Source organism: Electrona antarctica (assembly GCF_951216825.1).
Source record: "Electrona antarctica genome assembly, chromosome: 7".
NCBI classification, from domain to species: Eukaryota; Metazoa; Chordata; class Actinopteri; order Myctophiformes; family Myctophidae; genus Electrona; species Electrona antarctica.
Window position 1 is genome coordinate 34243089 of NC_136812.1, and position 19522 is coordinate 34262610.

A 19522-nucleotide genomic window follows, 5' to 3' on the forward strand; every position below is an offset into this window, starting at 1 on the left:
TTTTATGGTTAGAAAAGAATTACCATTTCTACTAAACATTTTCTCCAGAAGCAGTATTTATTATAGTTTGATCTGTTGTCTTGTCTAGCTGCATGCTGTCATTACAGTACTAAACTAGAAAAAGTGCTCCTCGGAGCACAGGTCTTCACCAGATCAGGTAGGCTATCTTTCCAGACTAAACTAGAAAAAGTACAAAGCTTCACGCCGGAGATTAGCTGCTCACAGACGGACAGACACACACGGTCAGACAGGATGCAAAACATAGTTTTGGCCGGCCTGGGCTGTGGCTCAGCGGTCCAGGCACTTTGGCTGGTAATCCAGTCTGGCAGTGTGCCGTGGGTTTGACTCCCGATCCTGACGGCCTTTACTGCATGTCACCCCCCCATCTCTCTCCCCATTTCCTGTCAGCCGCCTGTCCCTCCATGAAAAAAATATAAAATAAAGACGAAAGCCACAAAAAAACCTAACAAAAGAAAAGAAACATAGTCTCGGCCACGCTTTTGGCCTGGCGGAGACAATTAACACATTCTCACCCCTATGGTACTTTATCTATACAGTTGTGGTATGGTACTGTATTACAAACCTTTCAGAAATAGTGAAAAATACCTCATCTATAAGCTCACATTGTGCTATTTTTTTTTCTTTTCTTTTTTGTCTTTTGAAAGATGTTTTAATTTGTTTGTAAGAAAATATAGGCCTATTTATTAGTATGGAATAACTAAGGAAACGTAAAAAGGGGATATTTATTCTTATTCGTGAGTCGTGACCCATAAAAATGGATCTAAAAATGGGTCCTCTTGACCCATTGCTTGGAGAACAGTTTTCTAGCTTCTTGAGAACACATGCATGTATGTATGTATGTATGTTCCTTTAACAGCAGGTGTGGACTCCCCCATGCATGCGTTACTAGTGTGTCTCTGCAGGCCCTAAAACCTAAAAATAGCTTGGTGAAGACAAGCAGTCTGTCCAAATGAGTTGACAAAAACCTCCTGCCATACTGCTGGCTCCATGTTGATCTCACCATAGCTACACAGCCACACGCATTTCCCCGGAAATATGAACACTTATTGCCATCCTTTGCCTGTTTGGTGAGTCTGTCATTCCTTTCTTTAATTTCACAGCATTTTGAAGACAGCTAATGTAATTTAATGTAGGCTTTGGGGGACATAAGACATATGACATCATGCTACACTGAAAGCCAAAGCTAAACTGATCCCACTGTGGATAAGTAAACAAACTAGTGTGGTCGTCATGATAACATGATACCACACTTTAAACAAGTTAAACTTGTGGCTTTTCTTCTCGAGTGAATTAAGGACGACTATATCGGGTCAGTGAAGTAAATGGATGCTCTCAGAAGTTCTGTACGGTTGGCTACATACCGTACATAGTGGACTGACGTGTTATCTCATGGGTTCTGTATTTGACCTATAAAGCCTTACATCACTGAGCTGTGCGTTTCTGTTTTATTATCAATAGCAATATAAGATTTATGTTTGCCCCGAGGTGACCTTTATGTTAAGTTGCTTTTTTCTTTACTGTACTTAAATGTGTATAACCAAAGACATATTGGTCATATTTTATTTCAGCTCTGAGAATTCATTTTTGTCCTCCATTTGTAGGTAAACACTGATCTCAGTTGTTGACAGTTCCTATCCCTTAGCTGTCACAGGATCCCATACCTAAGGTCTGAACTATAAGTGACTATAGTATGGTTCGCAATGTGGACGACCTGGACTTTTGCCTGTCCACACATTCTCAGAGCATCCTGGAGGGACTGCGGTCGCTCCGCTCTCAGCCCAAACTGGTGGATGTGACACTGTGCGCTGGGGGCAGAGACTTCCCCTGCCACCGTGGCGTGCTGGCCCTGTGTAGCATGTACTTCCACACAATGTTCTCAGGGGACTTTGTGGAGAGCATCGCTGCCCGCGTGGAGCTGCAGGACGTGGACCCGGACATCCTCGGCTCCCTGTTGGACTTCGCCTACACCGGCAAGCTGACAATCAACCAGGGCAACGTGGAAGGACTGACCTGCACCTCCAGCCAGCTGCAGTTCCAGACAGTGCGGGCTGCGTGTAGCCGGTACCTACAGCACCAGATGGACGCCACAAACTGCCTGGGCATCCTGGAGTTCGGGGAGCTCCACGGCTGTCCGGAGGTGGTCGCCAAGGCGTTGGCCTTCCTCCTGGAGAACTTTGAGGCGGTGCAGCAGAGCGAGGAGTTCCTGCTTCTGGGAAAGGACAGGCTGGTGGCCTGTCTGTCCAACGAGGGGCTTAAGACGCACTCGGACTCCACGCGAGTGGAGGCCGCCCTGGCCTGGGCCAGGTATGACCAGGAGTCCCGCCTCTGCCACCTCCCTGAGCTGCTGTCTCTGGCCCGCCTCTCCTTCCTCAAGCCAGACTACCTGGCCAACACCCTGCTGAAGGACAGTCTGATCCAGGCCTGCCCTAGCTGCAAGGAGGCTGTTGGAAGAATTTACAGTGAGGTCTGTGAGTTCACACGTCATACCTTGCATACTTTGTTTCTTTCATCATTGTTTACCCAATCTGAGTAGTTTTCCATTAACAATGGCGTGGCCCGTTCTTTCCTCAGAAGATGGATTCGGTGCCGGGGTATAATGACAGAGCCTCTCAGAGTCCACAGCCCAACCTGCAGGAGGTGCTGTTTGTGATGGGCGGTCGCTCTCTGGATGACGACGATGACGATGACGAGGAGGAGGACAGAGACCCGAGACTCCTGCCCAGGAACTGTGCCTACTACAACACAAAGAACCGTACTACGCCTCTCTTTCTACACTCATGTTTCAACGTTTGCGGCGGTTTTCTTGAAGTGAATTCACAGTATGGCCTTGACACGTTTTACAAAGATTATATGCTCAGTAGAAACAAGAATGCAAGACTTTTATCAGGAAGCACATTCATTAAAATGAACAGCGATAGGATGATTTGTGTCGACTATAGTCTCCAGAGAAACTAGACTATATTTTTACAATATTCTGACACGGTCAGGGAGGCTGAAAATAATCCCTATACTTACTGTTATGTAGTATAGGGTTATTAAAAGAGTAAACTAAGGGCACTAATTAAATCAGTGAGGGAGATACTGTGGACCTTCAACCTCGTCCATGTAATATTTGGTACTGAAGGTGTCTAATAGATTCTAGGTCAAGAGTCCTTCACCCAGTTATTAAACAGTGGTTTTATCAGCAGCAATACAATTTACAATTTAGGCATTTAGCAGATGCTCTTAATCTCTTAATCCAGAGTGATTTGCAATAAACAGGAACAAAAGATGCCTATTTTGTAAATATGCTTTTTTATGTACTGTACATGACGTGGGCCTATGTGGTCCAATTTAACAATTATTTTAGTCTTGAAAACAGAAATGTATTTTCTTTGCTTTTACTGTGTTCCCTGTTAAACATCACTTATTGGATAACCTTATGTAACTTCTCTCCCTCTCTGGCTCTCCACAGAACAGTGGCATCTGCTCCCTAATTTCCCCAACCCCAACAAGTGGGGTTACTCCATGGTCTCGCTGAACAATGATGTCTATGTCACAGGTTGGTTGAGTGCATGTAGCCCTTCAAAACACATAAACTTTATATGTGGAAATGTGGGCAAAGTTAGGGGGGCAGGGGAGCATAGAGAAAATGGTTTTGAGGAGACTAGCTTCTCTTGTGCGGAATGTAATGTATCCACAGACTGGTGACAGGGTGCCATTGTCCGTCTGACAGGCGGCTCGCGAGGTTCAAATACCAACACCTGGTCGACCACAGAGACCTGGAAGTACATTACTGGAGAGGGGAGGTGGGTTACTGTGGCTCCCATGCTTCGACCTCGAACTAACCACACCTCAGCCACACTGAACGGAGAGATTTACGTCATCGGAGGTAAGAAAATAAATACAGAGAACAGCATGATGCCTTAAAGCTGCAGTGTAAATGGAAAGCTGTCATGAAACTCCATGCACGCATCTGCCCTTTCATGACCCGATAGCAACACGTTGTGAGCTTGTCGATTCGTTATTTTTCGAATAGCTGAAGTATAAAATAGTTTTAAAGTACAGTAGTTTAACGTATTTTTATGATAAACAAATTTAGCTGGGTACCCCCTGGAACCTCCTCAAGGACCCCTGGGGATCCCCGGACCCCACTTTGAGAACCGTCGTGTTACAGTTAATGCTACAATGAGTGACAGGGTATTGTAATTGGTCCTGTCTGTATGTTTGTTTGTTTGTTTGCTTGTTTGTTTGTTTGCTTGTTTGTTTGTTTGCTTGTTTGCTTGTTTGTTTGTGAGTAAGATAACCTGAACCTGAACAAGTACAGATGTTCATGGAAGTTGGAGGGAATGATCAGTAGGGTTTCCTGAAGAGATGATTAACTTTTGTGTCAAAAACTAAAGGTCAGGGATGGTAAAGATCAAGAATGGATGGTGGATTTTCATGTAGCTTGGTGAAAACGACCAGTAGACTGCCCTGAAGAGATTACTCAGTTTACTGTTGATAAGTTTCAAAGTTAAGGCTACGATTGAGTTACATAGGGCAAGACATGTTAATGCAGGCAGATGCATCTCCCAGATGCATTGTTTGTTTTTGTCTTACATTTTAAGACCAATTTCACAGTCAGACTGACAAATGTGTGGCTGCTGTTGCATTTAGCGCTACAAAACGTGTTACTTTTAATATATTTGATACTGTGATCCAGCTGGTGTAAGAAGTACTCATACCATGTTCTTTTCCCTCCCAATAGGTACAACACTGAACTATGTGGATGTTGAACACTATGACCCTTACAATGACACCTGGGGCAACACATGCCCCGCCTTGAGATATGTGACTAACTTCACTGCCACAGCGAGCCACGGGAAGCTCTATGTGATTGGCTCATGTGCAGTGAAGTACAATGCCTTAACCATGCAGTGCTACAACCCTGTTATAGGTACGGATGATCAAGTGTTACATTTTTGATGCCCAGCTTTGTGTGAACACAAACATTAGCTGATGATTGGCTGATCACCTCGTGGCGATGATTTGATTGGCTGAGCAAAGTACATATTGAAGATAAAAGTGAGGGCAGAATAGTGAAGACGCCAAAAGTGATTGGCCGGAATGACATTTGTGATGATTTGATTGGCTGAGCACAGAATGTGATGTATGATGATAACAGCACCCCTCACTTCACACAAGTGTGATTTTTTTGTTTGTGAGGTGCGCTAGCGCCTCCTATATGCAGCTTTTGACCCACATGTCTCAATATTTGCCATTGACAATGAAAGGAAGAATTAGGTCAAATGTCCACCAAATATGACATACATTTGTGGCAACAGGTATTCTGATTGGCCAGTATGAGATGATTCATGATGATGTACAATGATAAGAGCGCCCCTCACTTCACACGGGTGTGATTTTTTTCATACAATTTAGACATTTATCAGATGCTGTTATCCAGAGCGACTTACAATATCAGTATGTTGAGACTATAGGATCCAGGGAAACAATGGACCTAGCATCTGCTTAACATGCAGTCAGTTGAGACTATATGATCCAGGGAAACAATGGACCTAGCATCTGCTTAACATGCAGTCAAGAAAAACAAGCCCAAGTAACAAAACATGAGAACAACTGACCAAGGTATGTCTGCATGGTAGTCATATCTTGGTCAGTTGCTACTTGCTAGCATCTGTAGAGCGTATGCCTGTGCATAAAGTGAGTGGCAAATCGAGTGGCAAAGTGAGTTTAACATTGTTTAATGCAATCAGATAGGACTTTTCTGTTTGGGTGTATTTATATGGGCTGTCACGGCCAGAAAGAAGTTTTTTGCCACTCAGTACTCAGTAGGCATTCCCACATAACGTCTAGGTATGATGTAGCCTGGCTAATAAGCCAGACCGAATCAGCCGTTGGCAAAAATAAAATTGCCTGCCGGCGGATTACGGTCTGGAGAGGCTCAATTGTACGCCCATTTCCTACACCAGAGAAATGGTGTGGCCAATCGGGACACGGTATGCAATATGGGCGGGCTTTGGTACAGTGACGTTCAATGCATGAGACCTTTGACTGACAGTAGCTCTGACCAATTGCGTCAAAGAGAAAATGTTTGAACCCGCCCCCGGGAAACAAGATCCATACACAGCATCTCCAGACTCAAATACCACACGACAGTGTGATTTGAGTCTGGCTTATTAGCCAGGCTAGGTATGATGATCATGTCACGCGCATACCCTCTATTGAGCACAAGGTGTCAGGAAGGGGTACAGGAAGTGTGAAAATGATTGTATGCAATCACTGTGATTGTATCATCTTATACAGTAAATGGGGTGTACAGTAATTTATATTTCTTGTTAGAATAAGTGCATATATATTCCAATAGTAATCATTGCAGGCATCTCCAGCTCTTTAGAACAGAAAATATTCAGGTCCAACTTTATCCCAGGATACAGGATAAACAAGTGAAATTGGAAGTGATGAAACAAAAACATTTCCTGATTGGATTGGATTGTCATCCCAACCTGAAAATGTATTTTCTGTTTACTGGATGGGGAGACCCCTATTACTGAGCAAACACAATATAACAATGATTAGAATATAGAGTTTTAACATTTCAGCTTTTATTTTAGCAAAAAGAACACAATATACACCCTCTTTAATACTAGAAAGACTGATACAGTATTTGTTCACTACATTTCCATTTACCACTACTGAACTCAGCCATACAATAATAGTATTTATCTTTTAGCAAGGAGATTTGTCTTATCCTTTGTTATTCTATTAATTGGAATACGCCTGTGTTGTTGTTTATGTTTTTGTTTTTTACAGATAATTGGTGTATTATCTGTTCACCCTTTATCCCTAAGTACTTATCCTCTCCTCGGACTGTTGCCATGGACGGGATCATTTACCTGGTCGCTGACAACACTAAGAAAGTGTATACTTATGACCCTGAAGCTAACATCTGGCAGAAGGTGAGGGTAACAAATCCTTTTTGAAAATACCCAATATACAATGCGCTTGAAGATCGGCTATTTTCTAAAAATGCCATACGTCATTGACCAAGGTCCCCCTGGGGACTATACTATACTTGTATTATTCTATATCCTGCAATGTTGCTTTGTGTCCAGATCCAGTTTCTTCACATGCTCCATGAGAACGGAGGCCTGGTGCTGGTGGATGGTCAGCTGCTGGTCACAGGAGGACACTGGAAGGGCATGGAGGGGGACTATGGGGTGGAGGTGGAACTCTACAATCGCACCACCAATACCTGGAAGGTGGAGGGCTTCCTGCCCAGACTGTGGTTCTACAGCGGGGCCTGCAGCGTTTACCTAGACCCGTCGCTGTGGTCCGAGTCCTTCCCTGAAGATTCCACTTAAATAATAACAAAGACTTCCTGACAGACTAAAGTCAAATCATTTAAAGGAGCTCTTCACCCATCTTCAACCTTATCTTCACATACTTTATTTCTCAATTTCCCATCCATACATAAAGAATATGAAATACCGTTCCCTGTCAGCCACTTGCAGTGCAGCATAAAACATAAGAACATCTAAAAAGCATCATAAAAAAGACAATATATTTACATAATTTGGACATGAACATTTAAAAACCCTATTCAGTCACTATAGGAGGGGGCCACTGCAGTCGCGCTGCCATATCATTATTAGCAATGAAAAGATTTGATCTTGTTACAGATTGTTACAAATCTGTAACAAGACATGTACACAAAACAATGATCTTGTTTTGCATATCTCTAAAAAATGGAAAAAAGAAAGAAAGAGCGAAAATCTGAGTACAGGAAAAGGAAAAGAAAAGGAAGGGAAGAAGGGAAAGGGGAACCCTGCTGTCTCGCCTAGTGCTCCATCCACTTTGGTCTCCTTGTTAAGTGGCACCTGAAAACTCTCATAATAAGGAAGGGGGTCCAAATCTCCTTGAATTTTTTAACAGACCCTTTAAGTGTGTATTTGATTGTCTCTAGTTTCAAGAAATAGGCTACATCAATCTAGCTCTTTAATCCATCTGGTAAAGCTGGCTTTCTGGTAAAGCTGGGTGGAGAGTGTTGCTTCTAGCCTATAAAAGGAGGATAAGTCTCCTCGCGAGCAAAGAGTACATGTGTTTTGCCTCGTATAGAACCGGTCTCTGGTGTAAAGCACAAATGTGGTTGGAACTTGGGAGTGCATGATGACTTTTTGGCGAGCTTTTTTTAGTAAGCGTTAAATATAATGAGGAACATTTTCAAACCATCCACAGTCCACCTCTGACACAGACAGAGCATGGCACTGTCCCATAGTGAGCATTACTGAGGACCCAAATATCGAGTGGAGATTATGTTGATAAAAGGGAAAGTGTATCTTTAACTCTGAGAGTGTACAAATGGACCATTACAGGTTAATTTGGTTACATTTGTACTGTACACAAGTTATTTTATCAGGGTAATAGTGTGACAACGCTGATGAAGGCTTGAATGCCGAAACGCGTTCGTTGTACTGCTGCTCTGAGGCATACTATGTCAACCTATTAAAAGAATAATTAAAAGTGCCTTAAAACGAGAGTTCCGTGAGTGCTGGTTTTCTCTTTGAGAAATGTTCTTGTAAAGTCACTCTGAGTTACAAATGGGTACATTTAACACTGAGGGTTTTAGTGTGTACAACTGTATCAAGCTCAGGGTCACAGTGTGTACAGACATCTCTCTGTCACCTGCATATGGAATGTTGTCATAGGATTATAGGGATGACCCTAACCTAAACCTAGAATAGCGTCGTGTTATTTGAACCTCAGGTATTCTCATGTTTATAGGGCCCTTTTTGGCTGCACATACTGTTTACTTGTAATATATGATGTTGTGATGTAGCCTACCTCTATGAGTGTTATTGCTTGTGTTGTATATCATTAAATCTTTGTAGAGAATCATTTTGTATTGTTGATTTTCTTCTGTATATGCATTAACCGTTCACCCTATACAATTCATACATGATTGATTGATTGGTTTTAATTTTGTGTGCGCGTCGTGTCGTGCCACCCAGCCATATAGTCCACTTGCCAGAATGTGAACCCAGGCATGTTGAATATGTAACAGTCAGTATGCAGTGCCGGTTGGTGCCACTGCATACTGACTGTTACACCAAAGTTTTATGTTAGAAATATTGAGTAGCCTATAGGCCTATTCATAGTCTGGATTTTCGGTGGTGAGGTGACCACCGGAGCTGAAATAACGTTGAGCGGTGGTGAGTAAAGGCTCATTCATAGTCTGGATTTTCGGTGGTGGGGTGACCACTACAACATGACGTCACGAGCCGCGATGAAGAGCAAACCACCGCCACCGCTCCAGCCCTTCTCTCTGTTTTTACTCACCACCGCTCAACGTTATTTCAGCTCCGGTGGTCAGCTCACCACCGAAGATCCAGACTATGAATAGGCCTTAAAAACAGAGAGAAGGGCTGGAGAGGTGGCGGTGGTTTTCTCTTCACCGCGGCTCGTGGCGTCATGTTGTAGTTCGGTGGTCACCTAAAGGCTCATACAGTACATAGTCTGGATTTTCGGTGGTGGGGTGACCACCGAACTACAACATGACGTCACGAGCCGCGGTGAAGAGAAAACCACCGCCACCGCTCCAGCCCTTCTCTCTGTTTTTACTCACCACCGCTCAACGTTATTTCAGCTCCGGTGGTCAGCTCACCACCGGAGCGGTGGTCACCTCACCACCGAAAATCTAGACTATGAATGAGCCTTAACCACGGCCAATCCAGACTATGTATGAGCCTTATGGGTCCCCAGAATGTAGAAACTGCTGGATGCTAATGCATATATTGAGCAATTTTCATAATTGGCATAATATGTGACCATACCATTAACAACCTATGAGGGGGGGGGGGGGGGGGGGGAATCTAAATTTCATCATGCTTTAAGTAGCATGTGACGTGTCAAACTAGGGGTTTTCATGATGCTGAATCCATTCCAAGCATTCGTTTTGCACAAAAAACACGGCCATAGCGTCATCACAAATGTGATGATGTCAGCACATTTGGGCAAGTGACTATGGCCGTTTTTAGCCCAATTAGTGTTTTTTTTGCAAAACGAATGCTTGGAATGGATTCAGCATCATGAAAACCACCTAGTAGTTTGACATGTCACATGCTACATAAAGCATGATGAAATTTTGATTGATTTTTTTTGGTTGTTAATGGTATGGTCACATATGCCAATTATGAAAATTGCTCCTCAACATATGCAGGTTAGCATCTGGCAGTTTCTACATGCTGGGGACCCATACTCAACATTTCTAACATAAAACCTTGGTGTAGCCTACTCAACATGTCCGGGTTCACATTGGGGCTCTATGGGCTGGCAAGTAGACTAATATGGAAATATATTCAACTAGAAAAAGTGCCCTTATGGGCACAGGTCTCCACCAGGAGGATAGGAGTGTGTGTGTGTGATGTTTGGCAAAATGTTAAGAAGCAATATAAACGTGTGTGTGTGTGACGCGGCTTGGCCTGTTGTAGCGCCACCATGAGGCTGATTTGAAAACTGTCAAGTGGCATTTCTTCCAAAGCCTAGTGGGAATATGCATGCACAGTTTCACCACAATCGGACGCTGCGTTGAGTAGTTGTGGCGATTTGTACAAAACGGGTGCAAAGCGGGCTACTCCTGAAAAGTTTAGAAGCCAATCGTAGCCAATGAGGGTGGATTATGATGAATCAAACAAACCCGTCTTGATCACATGACTATGAAGAGCATGTGTACCGATTTGCGTAAAATTTGGATAACATCTGAAGGAGTAATATTAGAAAATGTGTTTTACATATGTCGGCCTCCTGGTGGCGCTATAAAGAGAAGATGTGAAAAATTCCAGGCAAAGGTTTTTCCTTGGCCTCTAGGGAGTTGGCATACAAAGTTATCCACAGATCCGTGCAGTTAGACGTAAAAACACTTTTCGGCCAGTTATAGCGCCACCATGAGGCTGAGTTGAAAATGTTCATGTGGCATTTCTTCCTCGGCCTAGTGGGAATGTGCGTGCACAATTTCACGGAAATCACACGATGTGTTCATCGGCATTTTGCAGCATTTTGTTTGAAACTGAGCACTCCTGCGAACTTTGGAAGCCAATCTTAGCCAATCAGGATGGAGTCTGAGAAATCTGAAAGACCCGTTTCGTTGAATGGCTCTAGAGAGACTGTGTACCAATTTGCGTGATGTTTGGACAAAATCTGTAGGTGTACTGTGCAAAAACTTGTTTTGCACAAAGCGGCCTCCTGGTGGCGCTATAACAGGCCGTTCTGGAAATTTTGGGGCAGAGGTTCATCGTTGGCATCCAGGGAGTGTGTGTGCAAAATTTGGCATCGACCGGGTTAACGGTGCCGGAGATTAGCTGTTCACAGACGGAAGGACGGACACACACACACACACACGGACACACGGACGGACGGACGGAGTGCAAAACATACTCTCTCCCCATGCCTTCGGCCTGGTGGAGACAAAAATCAAAAGTATATACACAGTATGCAGTACTATGCACACAATAGGCTAATATATCCCTGTGAAAAAACCCAAACCCGTTCAGGAGACAACCCAAACAGCTCTAGAAAAAAAAGATTGAGTTTGATTGATTGATTGAAACTTTAACAGGTTGTAGAGTAAGTACAGTTCGGGGAAAGCACCCGGTACCCAGAAAAGCACAATGACTTGATAACGTTGGGGGCCGGGGGGGGTCTTCCATTTTCAATGATTCAATAAAGGTAGTTCCCATACCGGGAGTCGAACCCGGGCCGCCTGGGTGAAAACCAGGAATCCTAACCGCTAGACCATATGGGATTTCATGAGTAGCAGGACATTTCGTCTTGTTCTTGAGCTCTTCCTGAAACACAAATTCAAGACTAAGAAAACTCAGTTCAGCTGAGCTGACGCATGCTCAATAAACAGATGAATTGTCACTATCAGAATTGGCAGTGAAATAAAGTGATTTTTTTTTGCCATATAGCTGGCAGTCAAATACAGGCATACAACCATACGTGTCTTATCTGTTGAGAAGTCATCATAGGCATAGCGTTGTGTGCTTTGTCCTTCGATCATTAACCAGCTCGTGTCCATCGCGTCTGTCCTGCTATGGAAACGACCAAGCCAGCATTCTATTTCTATGACAACGGCCCGGAAGCGTCTTGTTCCCCCGACGACCTCGGCTGGGATTTGAGCTACACTTGAAAATCACGTCTCTGGTTTGTTGTTAGCGAGAGTTTTGTTGTAGCAACTCCTGTGTTAATTTGATCTACAATTAAGAGAAACACTTGTTGACAACTGACTGCAAGTAGGCGGCAGGCCGCTATTCCACGATTATTATTTTTTTAGCTGAAGAAGCATATTAATTTGTCCTGGCGAATTAATTCACCACAAATGCTAGCGTTTATAGTGATAATACTTTTACAATGAGTTCACAGGAGGACAGAGCTAGCACAACATCATCACCTGGACTGGAGGCTGTGATACAGGTTGGTGTAAATTCGTTGCGCAGCTCACTCTGCATTATCAAGCATCCTCGTGAGGGATCAACACCAGGCCTATTGTTTTCATTAAGAATTTAAATTACAGCTCTGAAAATGTTTAACTTAGGCATACTTTATATGAAAGCAAAAGTGATTCCCAGTGATTCCCAACCTGCTGTGCTGGGGATCACTGTGGCCCATAGGATACTTAAAGTATAGCCTACTACTTTCCTTTGAGTCTTAAATAAACACATACTCTTTCAAGATTGTGGGCCCCCTGTGATCCATAAAGGTAACCTAGCCTAAATTGAAATCATAAGTGAAAGATTTATTTATTTGTGTGGGTCCAATCAGATATGAATAAATAAAATGCTAACTACTTTGCCCACGTGGCACGCCATCTTCCTATACCCGGACTATTATGTGTCATATAGTTAGCTCAGTGTCAGTGACTGTGGGCTGTGGGATGATGTTCTTGTAGAAGCTGGAGGAGTCTTTTCTCAGCCCCGAGGGCAGCCCAGAAGAGAAGCATCTGACACTACGAGGTGATGTACTGGACCCCACTGCTTCACCCACACCTGTCACCACCTGCATCCGGCAGATCATCACCCGAAACCTGGCTGAGCAGCAGCCTTCTGGTAGGCACAAGAACAATAGAGGTTCTCAGCTGCAGGCCTGAGGAAACACCAATTTGGAGTAATTTGAAAAAATAAAATAAATTCAGTAATTTGAAAAATTATGTTCAGATGGCCCGCAACCAAATGCATATCAATTTGCTGGTCCTTCACATGAAAATGTTTTAGAATCACTGCTCTAGAACACAGCTAAGAGAAGCATTTTCTATTATTTCATGGACATATAGTTCATATACTTCAGAATAAAGTTGACCGTGACAATCTAGATACGATCTGTCCCTCTACACCAGGTGAGAGTCCTGAGGCCAGTGTAATGGAGGAGAACAAGTCCCTCAGAGAGCAGTTAAATCAGAGTCAGAGAGAACGTGAGCATCTGCTGGCCAAGCAGGCCACTCTCACAGACACGGTAAGGAGCCCCACTAGCCTCACAATCTGTTGTTGTATGTCAATGGTTCTCAAGGTGCGGTCCAGGGTCCTTGGGGGGGGTTGCAGGCAGTCCCCAACTAAATTGTTAAGTTAGGAACCAAATGGACCTTTACAAATCTGTAACTCTGAAGTGAAAATGTAAAAACAGAAACAAATTACGGGTCCATTTGGTTCTCTTTGTATACTCTTTGGATACCAAACTGGGGGTCCAGTTGAGTCAAAACAAAGTTTGAGAACCACTCATCATTGATGCCTCAAAGTGGTCGCAAATAATCTGGCTGGCCTAGGATCTCACCAAACTGTTCCATAATAATAGGCAGCAATAATTAATACCGTAGCAGATCTACAAGCTCACACACAACACATTAATGCAACACGTTGTGAGGCGGCCATAGTTGAATGAGAGGGCTGTCTGGGAAACAGAATATGGGGGCCTTTGGTTAACACCCCTGGTCCCAGTCTACTCCATGTGTCCAAGTGTCCCTAAGGTTAACACCCCTGGTCCCAGTCTACTCCATGTGTCCAAGTGTCCCTAAGGTTAACACCCCTGGTCCCAGTCTACTCCATGTGTCCAAGTGTCCCTAAGCAAGACACTTAACCCCCAACTGCCTCCCTGGGTGTTGCATTAATGGCATCCACAGCTCTTAATAGTTAGATTGGGAAATACTAATAGTGGACGCTCGGGTGGCGCAGTGTTAAAGTTCCTACCTACCACTGCGGAGTCTGCGGGTTTGAATCCACCACTGTGTCAAGCGACGAGCATCTATACAGACACAATTGGCCTGTGTTCGGCGGATGGAAGTCGAGGCAAGGAGGGGGAGATTAGTCACTGCACGTATACTCCTAAGGGAGTGTTTGGTGGGAGTAGTATGACAAAAGCCCTATGTCCTCCCGGTGGGGGCTCCTCACTGGTAGGTGATTCAGTAGGATACAACAACCGCAGTGACAACAGACAGAAGTGTGTGTGGAGAGGCATGAATTGGCATAACGACTACATCTGGTAGAAAAAGGTGTAAAAAACAACAAAAACATTTGATATAATGTAAAGAAAATGAATATGAATGTGCGTTAGGTGATTCCATTGTTGTTGTTCTTGCTATTTTCCTCAAGAAAAGTGTAGATATCTGCAGCATGTATACAAAAGGCAGGGCTACATTTATCATAATTATGCTATTTCCAACTGCAATTTCACTTCACCACCACAACTTACGTCCCATTTAGGAAAATTATTTTGTAGAGACTGAATGGGAAAATACTTTGTCGATATTATCAGAGGTTGGTGCAGCTCTCTTGGATTTCAGGCTATGAAATGGATGGTGAGGTGAGTGTGTACAAGTTTGGGTTTTCGGGATGAGATCAAGAAAAGCCTGCCACACTAGAGCATTGACTGAGAAGGGCCGCATAGCTTTGAAATGGAATATGCTTACAGCAAACATCAGCGCAGCACCGCTCTTTCCAACAGGGAAAGCCCTTTGGAGTTGGATAAACAAACAGAGGAGTAAAGAAGCAGGTTGAAGTCGCTTGTGTCACATATGTACTGTATTTACCGCTGTTTTTTGAAGCTGATAATCTGAGGAAAAAGACAGGACAGTGGACACACATACTTCTGTGAAAGAATGAATGTAAAATCCGGCAATATTCGTACACCAATTTAGGATTTATGTGATGTGATGTTTCTCTCCATAAATTGAAATGTACAATAATTTTGTATTTAGAGGTTAGAGTAGGTGTAAGCAAGCAGACCATCCATTGTGCGTGCGTGCGTGCGTGCGTGACTGTGCGTGCGTGTGTGTGTGTGCGTGTGTGTGTGTGTGTGTGTGTGTGTGTGTGTGTGTGTGTGTTGCTGGGTGTATAAGCCAGCAAGAGCGGTGGCTTATGAAGGCTTTCCTTGTGGTGCGTCCAGGCAGAGTCAGACCCCCCTGTGCCCATGAGGACCGGCGTCTACCTTCACAGCCCCCCGCTCCCCCCATGTCTACCCCTTCCAACCCCCTCTGCCTAGTGGCTGCTGTTTGGTGGGGGGGGGGGGGGGGGGGGGGGGGGAATTGTGAAGGTCAGTAGCCCTCTCCCCAGGGGCCGTGGAAGAAAAAGCTCATTTTTCATAGTGCACAAAGCAGCCATTTGTGATAACACTGCCTTCTTTCTGCGGCGTAAATCTAATGAAGCCCCACTTGCTTGCCTTTACTCCTGGAACTTATTTTAAAACCAAGGCTATAAATATAACTTAATTAGCGTGGTTTATATATAGCATATTTATGTTGTTGATGTTTTGGAGGTGTAAAAAGACGCCAAGGAGACTGGGGGAAAAAAAGCAAACAAGTGTTGCTAAGGGTTTTGATGTTCACACCGCTGGCTGCTGATGTGAGGTGTGAAGGGGGAGGGGGGCGAGTAACCGCCAGATTTCCCTCAGCTGTTAGTTCGGTTTCGTCACGTGAAGCGGACCTGAGCACCAAAGACCTGTAATAGTTAAAGGTGTGGTTTTGTTTAGTCCCACAAAGCTCAAGGGGTTTATCCGTGATGCACACCATGAGTTAAGTGACAGCCGCTGGCATCTGCCCACTTCTGTCAAACGTTGTTCGCCTTGCAGAGCAGCATTGGTCTTTCTGTGGTGAAGCAGCTATGCTAACAGTGTCCTCATCAATGTCCTAGAGAGCAACGCAGTGGCGTGACAGTGCTATGCACTGCTACGGAGCTCGATTTTCAGTGCAAACACTATTTAGACACTCACTGTTTCTTTCGCCTCCACATGCTAATCCCGAGTACACAATACTCCCCCAGCTTGTATTGCCTCAGGTATCACATATCACTGGCGGCACGCAATCTACTTAATTTGTCATCCCTTTTTAGGCCCATGACAAGTCCAGTGTCCTCAGCTGCTCTTGTGTGAGCTGCCAGGCATTAAGTACAATATACTACATCCAAGTTTTGGACACGTTCATATGTACCATATGTTTCCCCGTCCTGAACTCATAACTGAGTGTGTTAACAAGCAGCCATTAGGAAATTGCCTTGATTCTGTGAGAAGCTGTCAGAGGCGCCTTTGCAGCCATCCAGTCTCGAGACATTAGTGTTTGTCCCTGTCATTGTAAACTTCAATGACAATTAAGCTTACTTTGGAGTACCGGTATGTCAGAATCTGTACATAGACCCCTGTAACTATTGATTTCCTCTGCGTTCATAACATAATACCTTGTTTCTGTATGAGCTTTAGGTTCAGTCGCTCAAAAGCACTTACTATAACCAGTGATTGTGGCTAGGGATGTCCCGATACACTTTTTTCGTTTGCGATCCGATCCCGATACCACAATTTCTGTGTTAGCCGATACCAATACCGAATACCGATACCAGGGTTGTGAATAGCTATCTAACTATATATCTCGTGTTGTGCACATGTTTGTAGTAGACTCCTCACTCAAATGTGCACTTGCAGTTTGGGCAACTCCAAAGCAAGCTCCACATGCCGCAACACTTTATTTACTTGCCATAGTGTCAACCCCTTACCCCTGTGTCGGATCGGTGGTTAGACTGGCATATTCACCGATACCGATATGACCCGATATGACAAATAAGGGCCGATATCGATACTTTTCCGATACCGGGACATCTCCAATTGTGGCCATAGTGTAATGCTAGCCCATGTGCCAGCATAGGGCAACATGCATGCGTTATAAACAGACTACTAGTCTCTCGAGACAGACTGTTGACTCTGTCAAATTCAAAGGAAAAGAGGGTGATGTTTTTCCTTTCTTTTTTGACGATGGGTTCTCAGATTGTAAACAGATTGGTGCTTTGTAATCAGATGTTAGTCATTCCGGTACCGTTTGTCAAGTACAGTATTTACCAGGGTAAACCGAGGCAAATCCAATACAGGGAAAGCCTTTAACCTTTCCATGATTGAGCGTGATCATACTGTGTATTTGTTCAGCTCAGAGAGAACTCCCCAGAGATTCCACAGCGCTTAGCATTTTTATATGCCACAAGCGCTCTAAACACTGTATGGTCAGTTGCCAACAGCAAATTGGCTTGGACTAAAAACAGGTTTGCCTCGTATATTTGGCCACTATATCATCCAGCATTGTTTAGAAAGAAGAGAAGAGAATGCTGACTTTGAAGCAGTGATTAAAGTTTTAACTAATCAAGGTTGATGATCTCCTTTTTACACAGTATTCAAGCTAATGCCAGATACAGTATGATGCTTGACTTCCAGAGTTTTCCCTCTAGAAGCCTCTCCAGTGCTGTCAAGATGCCAGTCAAAGTAGTTCCACCTCGGACTAGCTGACAGGTTGGGAGCATGGCTATCCCCCAGCGGCCCGTTCTTCCTACAGCCTGACTTTCCTCATGTCCCTGGGAGCTGACAAAAGACCATACCGGTGAAGTCTCAGCAGGTTTCTAAAAGCCTTGCTCTGTGTTGCTGTTGAGTCCCTCGCTGGGATCTCTGGTGACCCCTAGAAAATTGCCGGTGAACCGGGATAAACCTTGACCCAATTTTGCAGAGCTGGATGGTCTCTGGGGGGTTAAGGAACAAGTCGTGGGGGGGTAGGGGGTGAATTCTGAGCCCTCCGTGTTGCTTTTGGAGCACCGCCAGTGTGCATTTTCTCAGGCATACACATGCATATCCTACTGCCTGAATGCTCTATGATTGGCTGCACTATGCACCGCAGTGTGGCAGCGAGTCAGACAAAGATAAAGTCTTTGCAGAGGGAGGACTACTGGAGACTGTTTGGCAGGGCAGCTCGAAGTAAATGTACCTAGTTACACCATGTCAGGGTGAGGGGTAGATGCCCTCACCCTGACATGGTGGAACTAAGTACAATTACTTAAGTACAACTTTGAGTTACTTTTACTTTATTCCAATATTTCATACTTCTACTCATTACATCTCAGAGGCAAATATTGTACAATTATTTAAAAACTTAATCATAGTTTCAAAAACGATTTTGATTATTATTACAAAACACACATAAACCACTTTTGATACATTTTTAAAAATGTACTGTATAATACTATTATTTATACCTTCACTCAAGTAAAGAGTATCTCTATATTGTGGTACTGCTACTTTTACTTAAGTAAAAAATAATCTGAGTGCTTCCACCACGGTTTGTCAGGGCCCTCTGGGATGTGGAGTCCTCTGGGTATTATTTTGTGCACAAGGGCCCTGTCAAACATAGTTGGGGCAGATAAAGTCTGTTTTTAGAGATTGTGTTACTATCCCCTTCACCCGCCCCTGCTCAGTTTCCAGTTTGTTTTTCCTGCCTGCATAAAGCCATACATCTATGGCGCATTTCTAATGGAACCCTGCCAGAGACTCGGGCCCACTCAGCTGTCACGGAACTGTAAAATTCACCGACCCCCTCCAGAGAAAATATGCAGAAAAAGGCCATCCCAGTGCAGTGTGCTTGATGAAAGTACTCCATTAAACCTTTGCAACGTTTGACATTAGACTACTCATGTTACCTTCTTTTAAAATTCTGAACATCAAACATATGTTTTTTTGGCTTTTTTTTAAATCCTTCCCTACTCGGCGGTGGTGGTTCAGAAACAAATTCTTGAGCGGACAGGATGCGTGTACTGCAGTTTTATTTTTTAATACGCTGCGTTGTTCTTTAGCCGGAGGTGTTGTTTTTAGTGTGAGAGGGCCAGCCTTCATCCTGGGAGCACGCAGTAGGTGTCAGCCTGGACACATTCACACATCACACTGTATGCCGTATGCTAGAGCGCTCCATGTGCCCTCTGGCCCAGCGGGCCGCCCTCGTAACAACAAACTGTGCAGAATGCCAGCACACACTCGCACAGTCAAACCCGCCAACCCACCCCCCTCCCTCCGTCCCCCTTGTTTGTTATCCCACGTTGTGTAATCACCCTCAGTGACGATACATAAACAGCTTTCACAATCAGCTGGGGCTCTTTCACAGAACAAGCGCTCCGGGGGTTATGGGAGGGGAAAGGGGGGAGTGGGTTAGTTGTTGAAGTAGGATAGTAAGTTTTGGGCAGAA

The 19522-nt window shown here is 44.2% G+C and overlaps 2 protein-coding genes across 3 annotated transcripts in view; both read left to right on the forward strand.

Moving 5' to 3' along the window:
* The first annotated feature begins 956 nt into the window (after nt 1-956).
* On the forward strand, nt 957-7675 carry klhl30 (kelch-like family member 30). Of its 2 annotated transcripts, none has more exons than XR_013790401.1 (8): nt 957-1088; nt 1623-2485; nt 2593-2773; nt 3476-3562; nt 3737-3892; nt 4751-4939; nt 6855-6962; nt 7119-7257. XR_013790401.1 is itself a non-coding variant. In XM_079505919.1 (8 exons), the coding sequence occupies exons 2-8, from the start codon at nt 1712-1714 to the stop codon at nt 7365-7367; spliced, it is 1782 nt and encodes a 593-aa protein (XP_079362045.1). In that variant the 5' UTR covers nt 957-1088; nt 1623-1711; the 3' UTR covers nt 7368-7675. The 2 variants fall into 2 exon arrangements, 1 of the variants encoding a protein (XP_079362045.1); XM_079505919.1 differs by having other exon boundaries at nt 6817-6962; nt 7119-7675.
* A 4736-nt stretch (nt 7676-12411) lies between these two features.
* crocc2 (ciliary rootlet coiled-coil, rootletin family member 2) overlaps nt 12412-19522 on the forward strand; it is a gene marked incomplete at its 5' end in the record, with an annotated part of 48699 nt that continues 41588 nt past the window's right edge. The window contains 2 exons of the mRNA XM_079505474.1: nt 12412-12474; nt 12950-12980. Coding sequence (XP_079361600.1) covers nt 12412-12474; nt 12950-12980 — 94 coding nt within the window. The remainder of the gene's footprint in view (nt 12475-12949; nt 12981-19522) is intronic.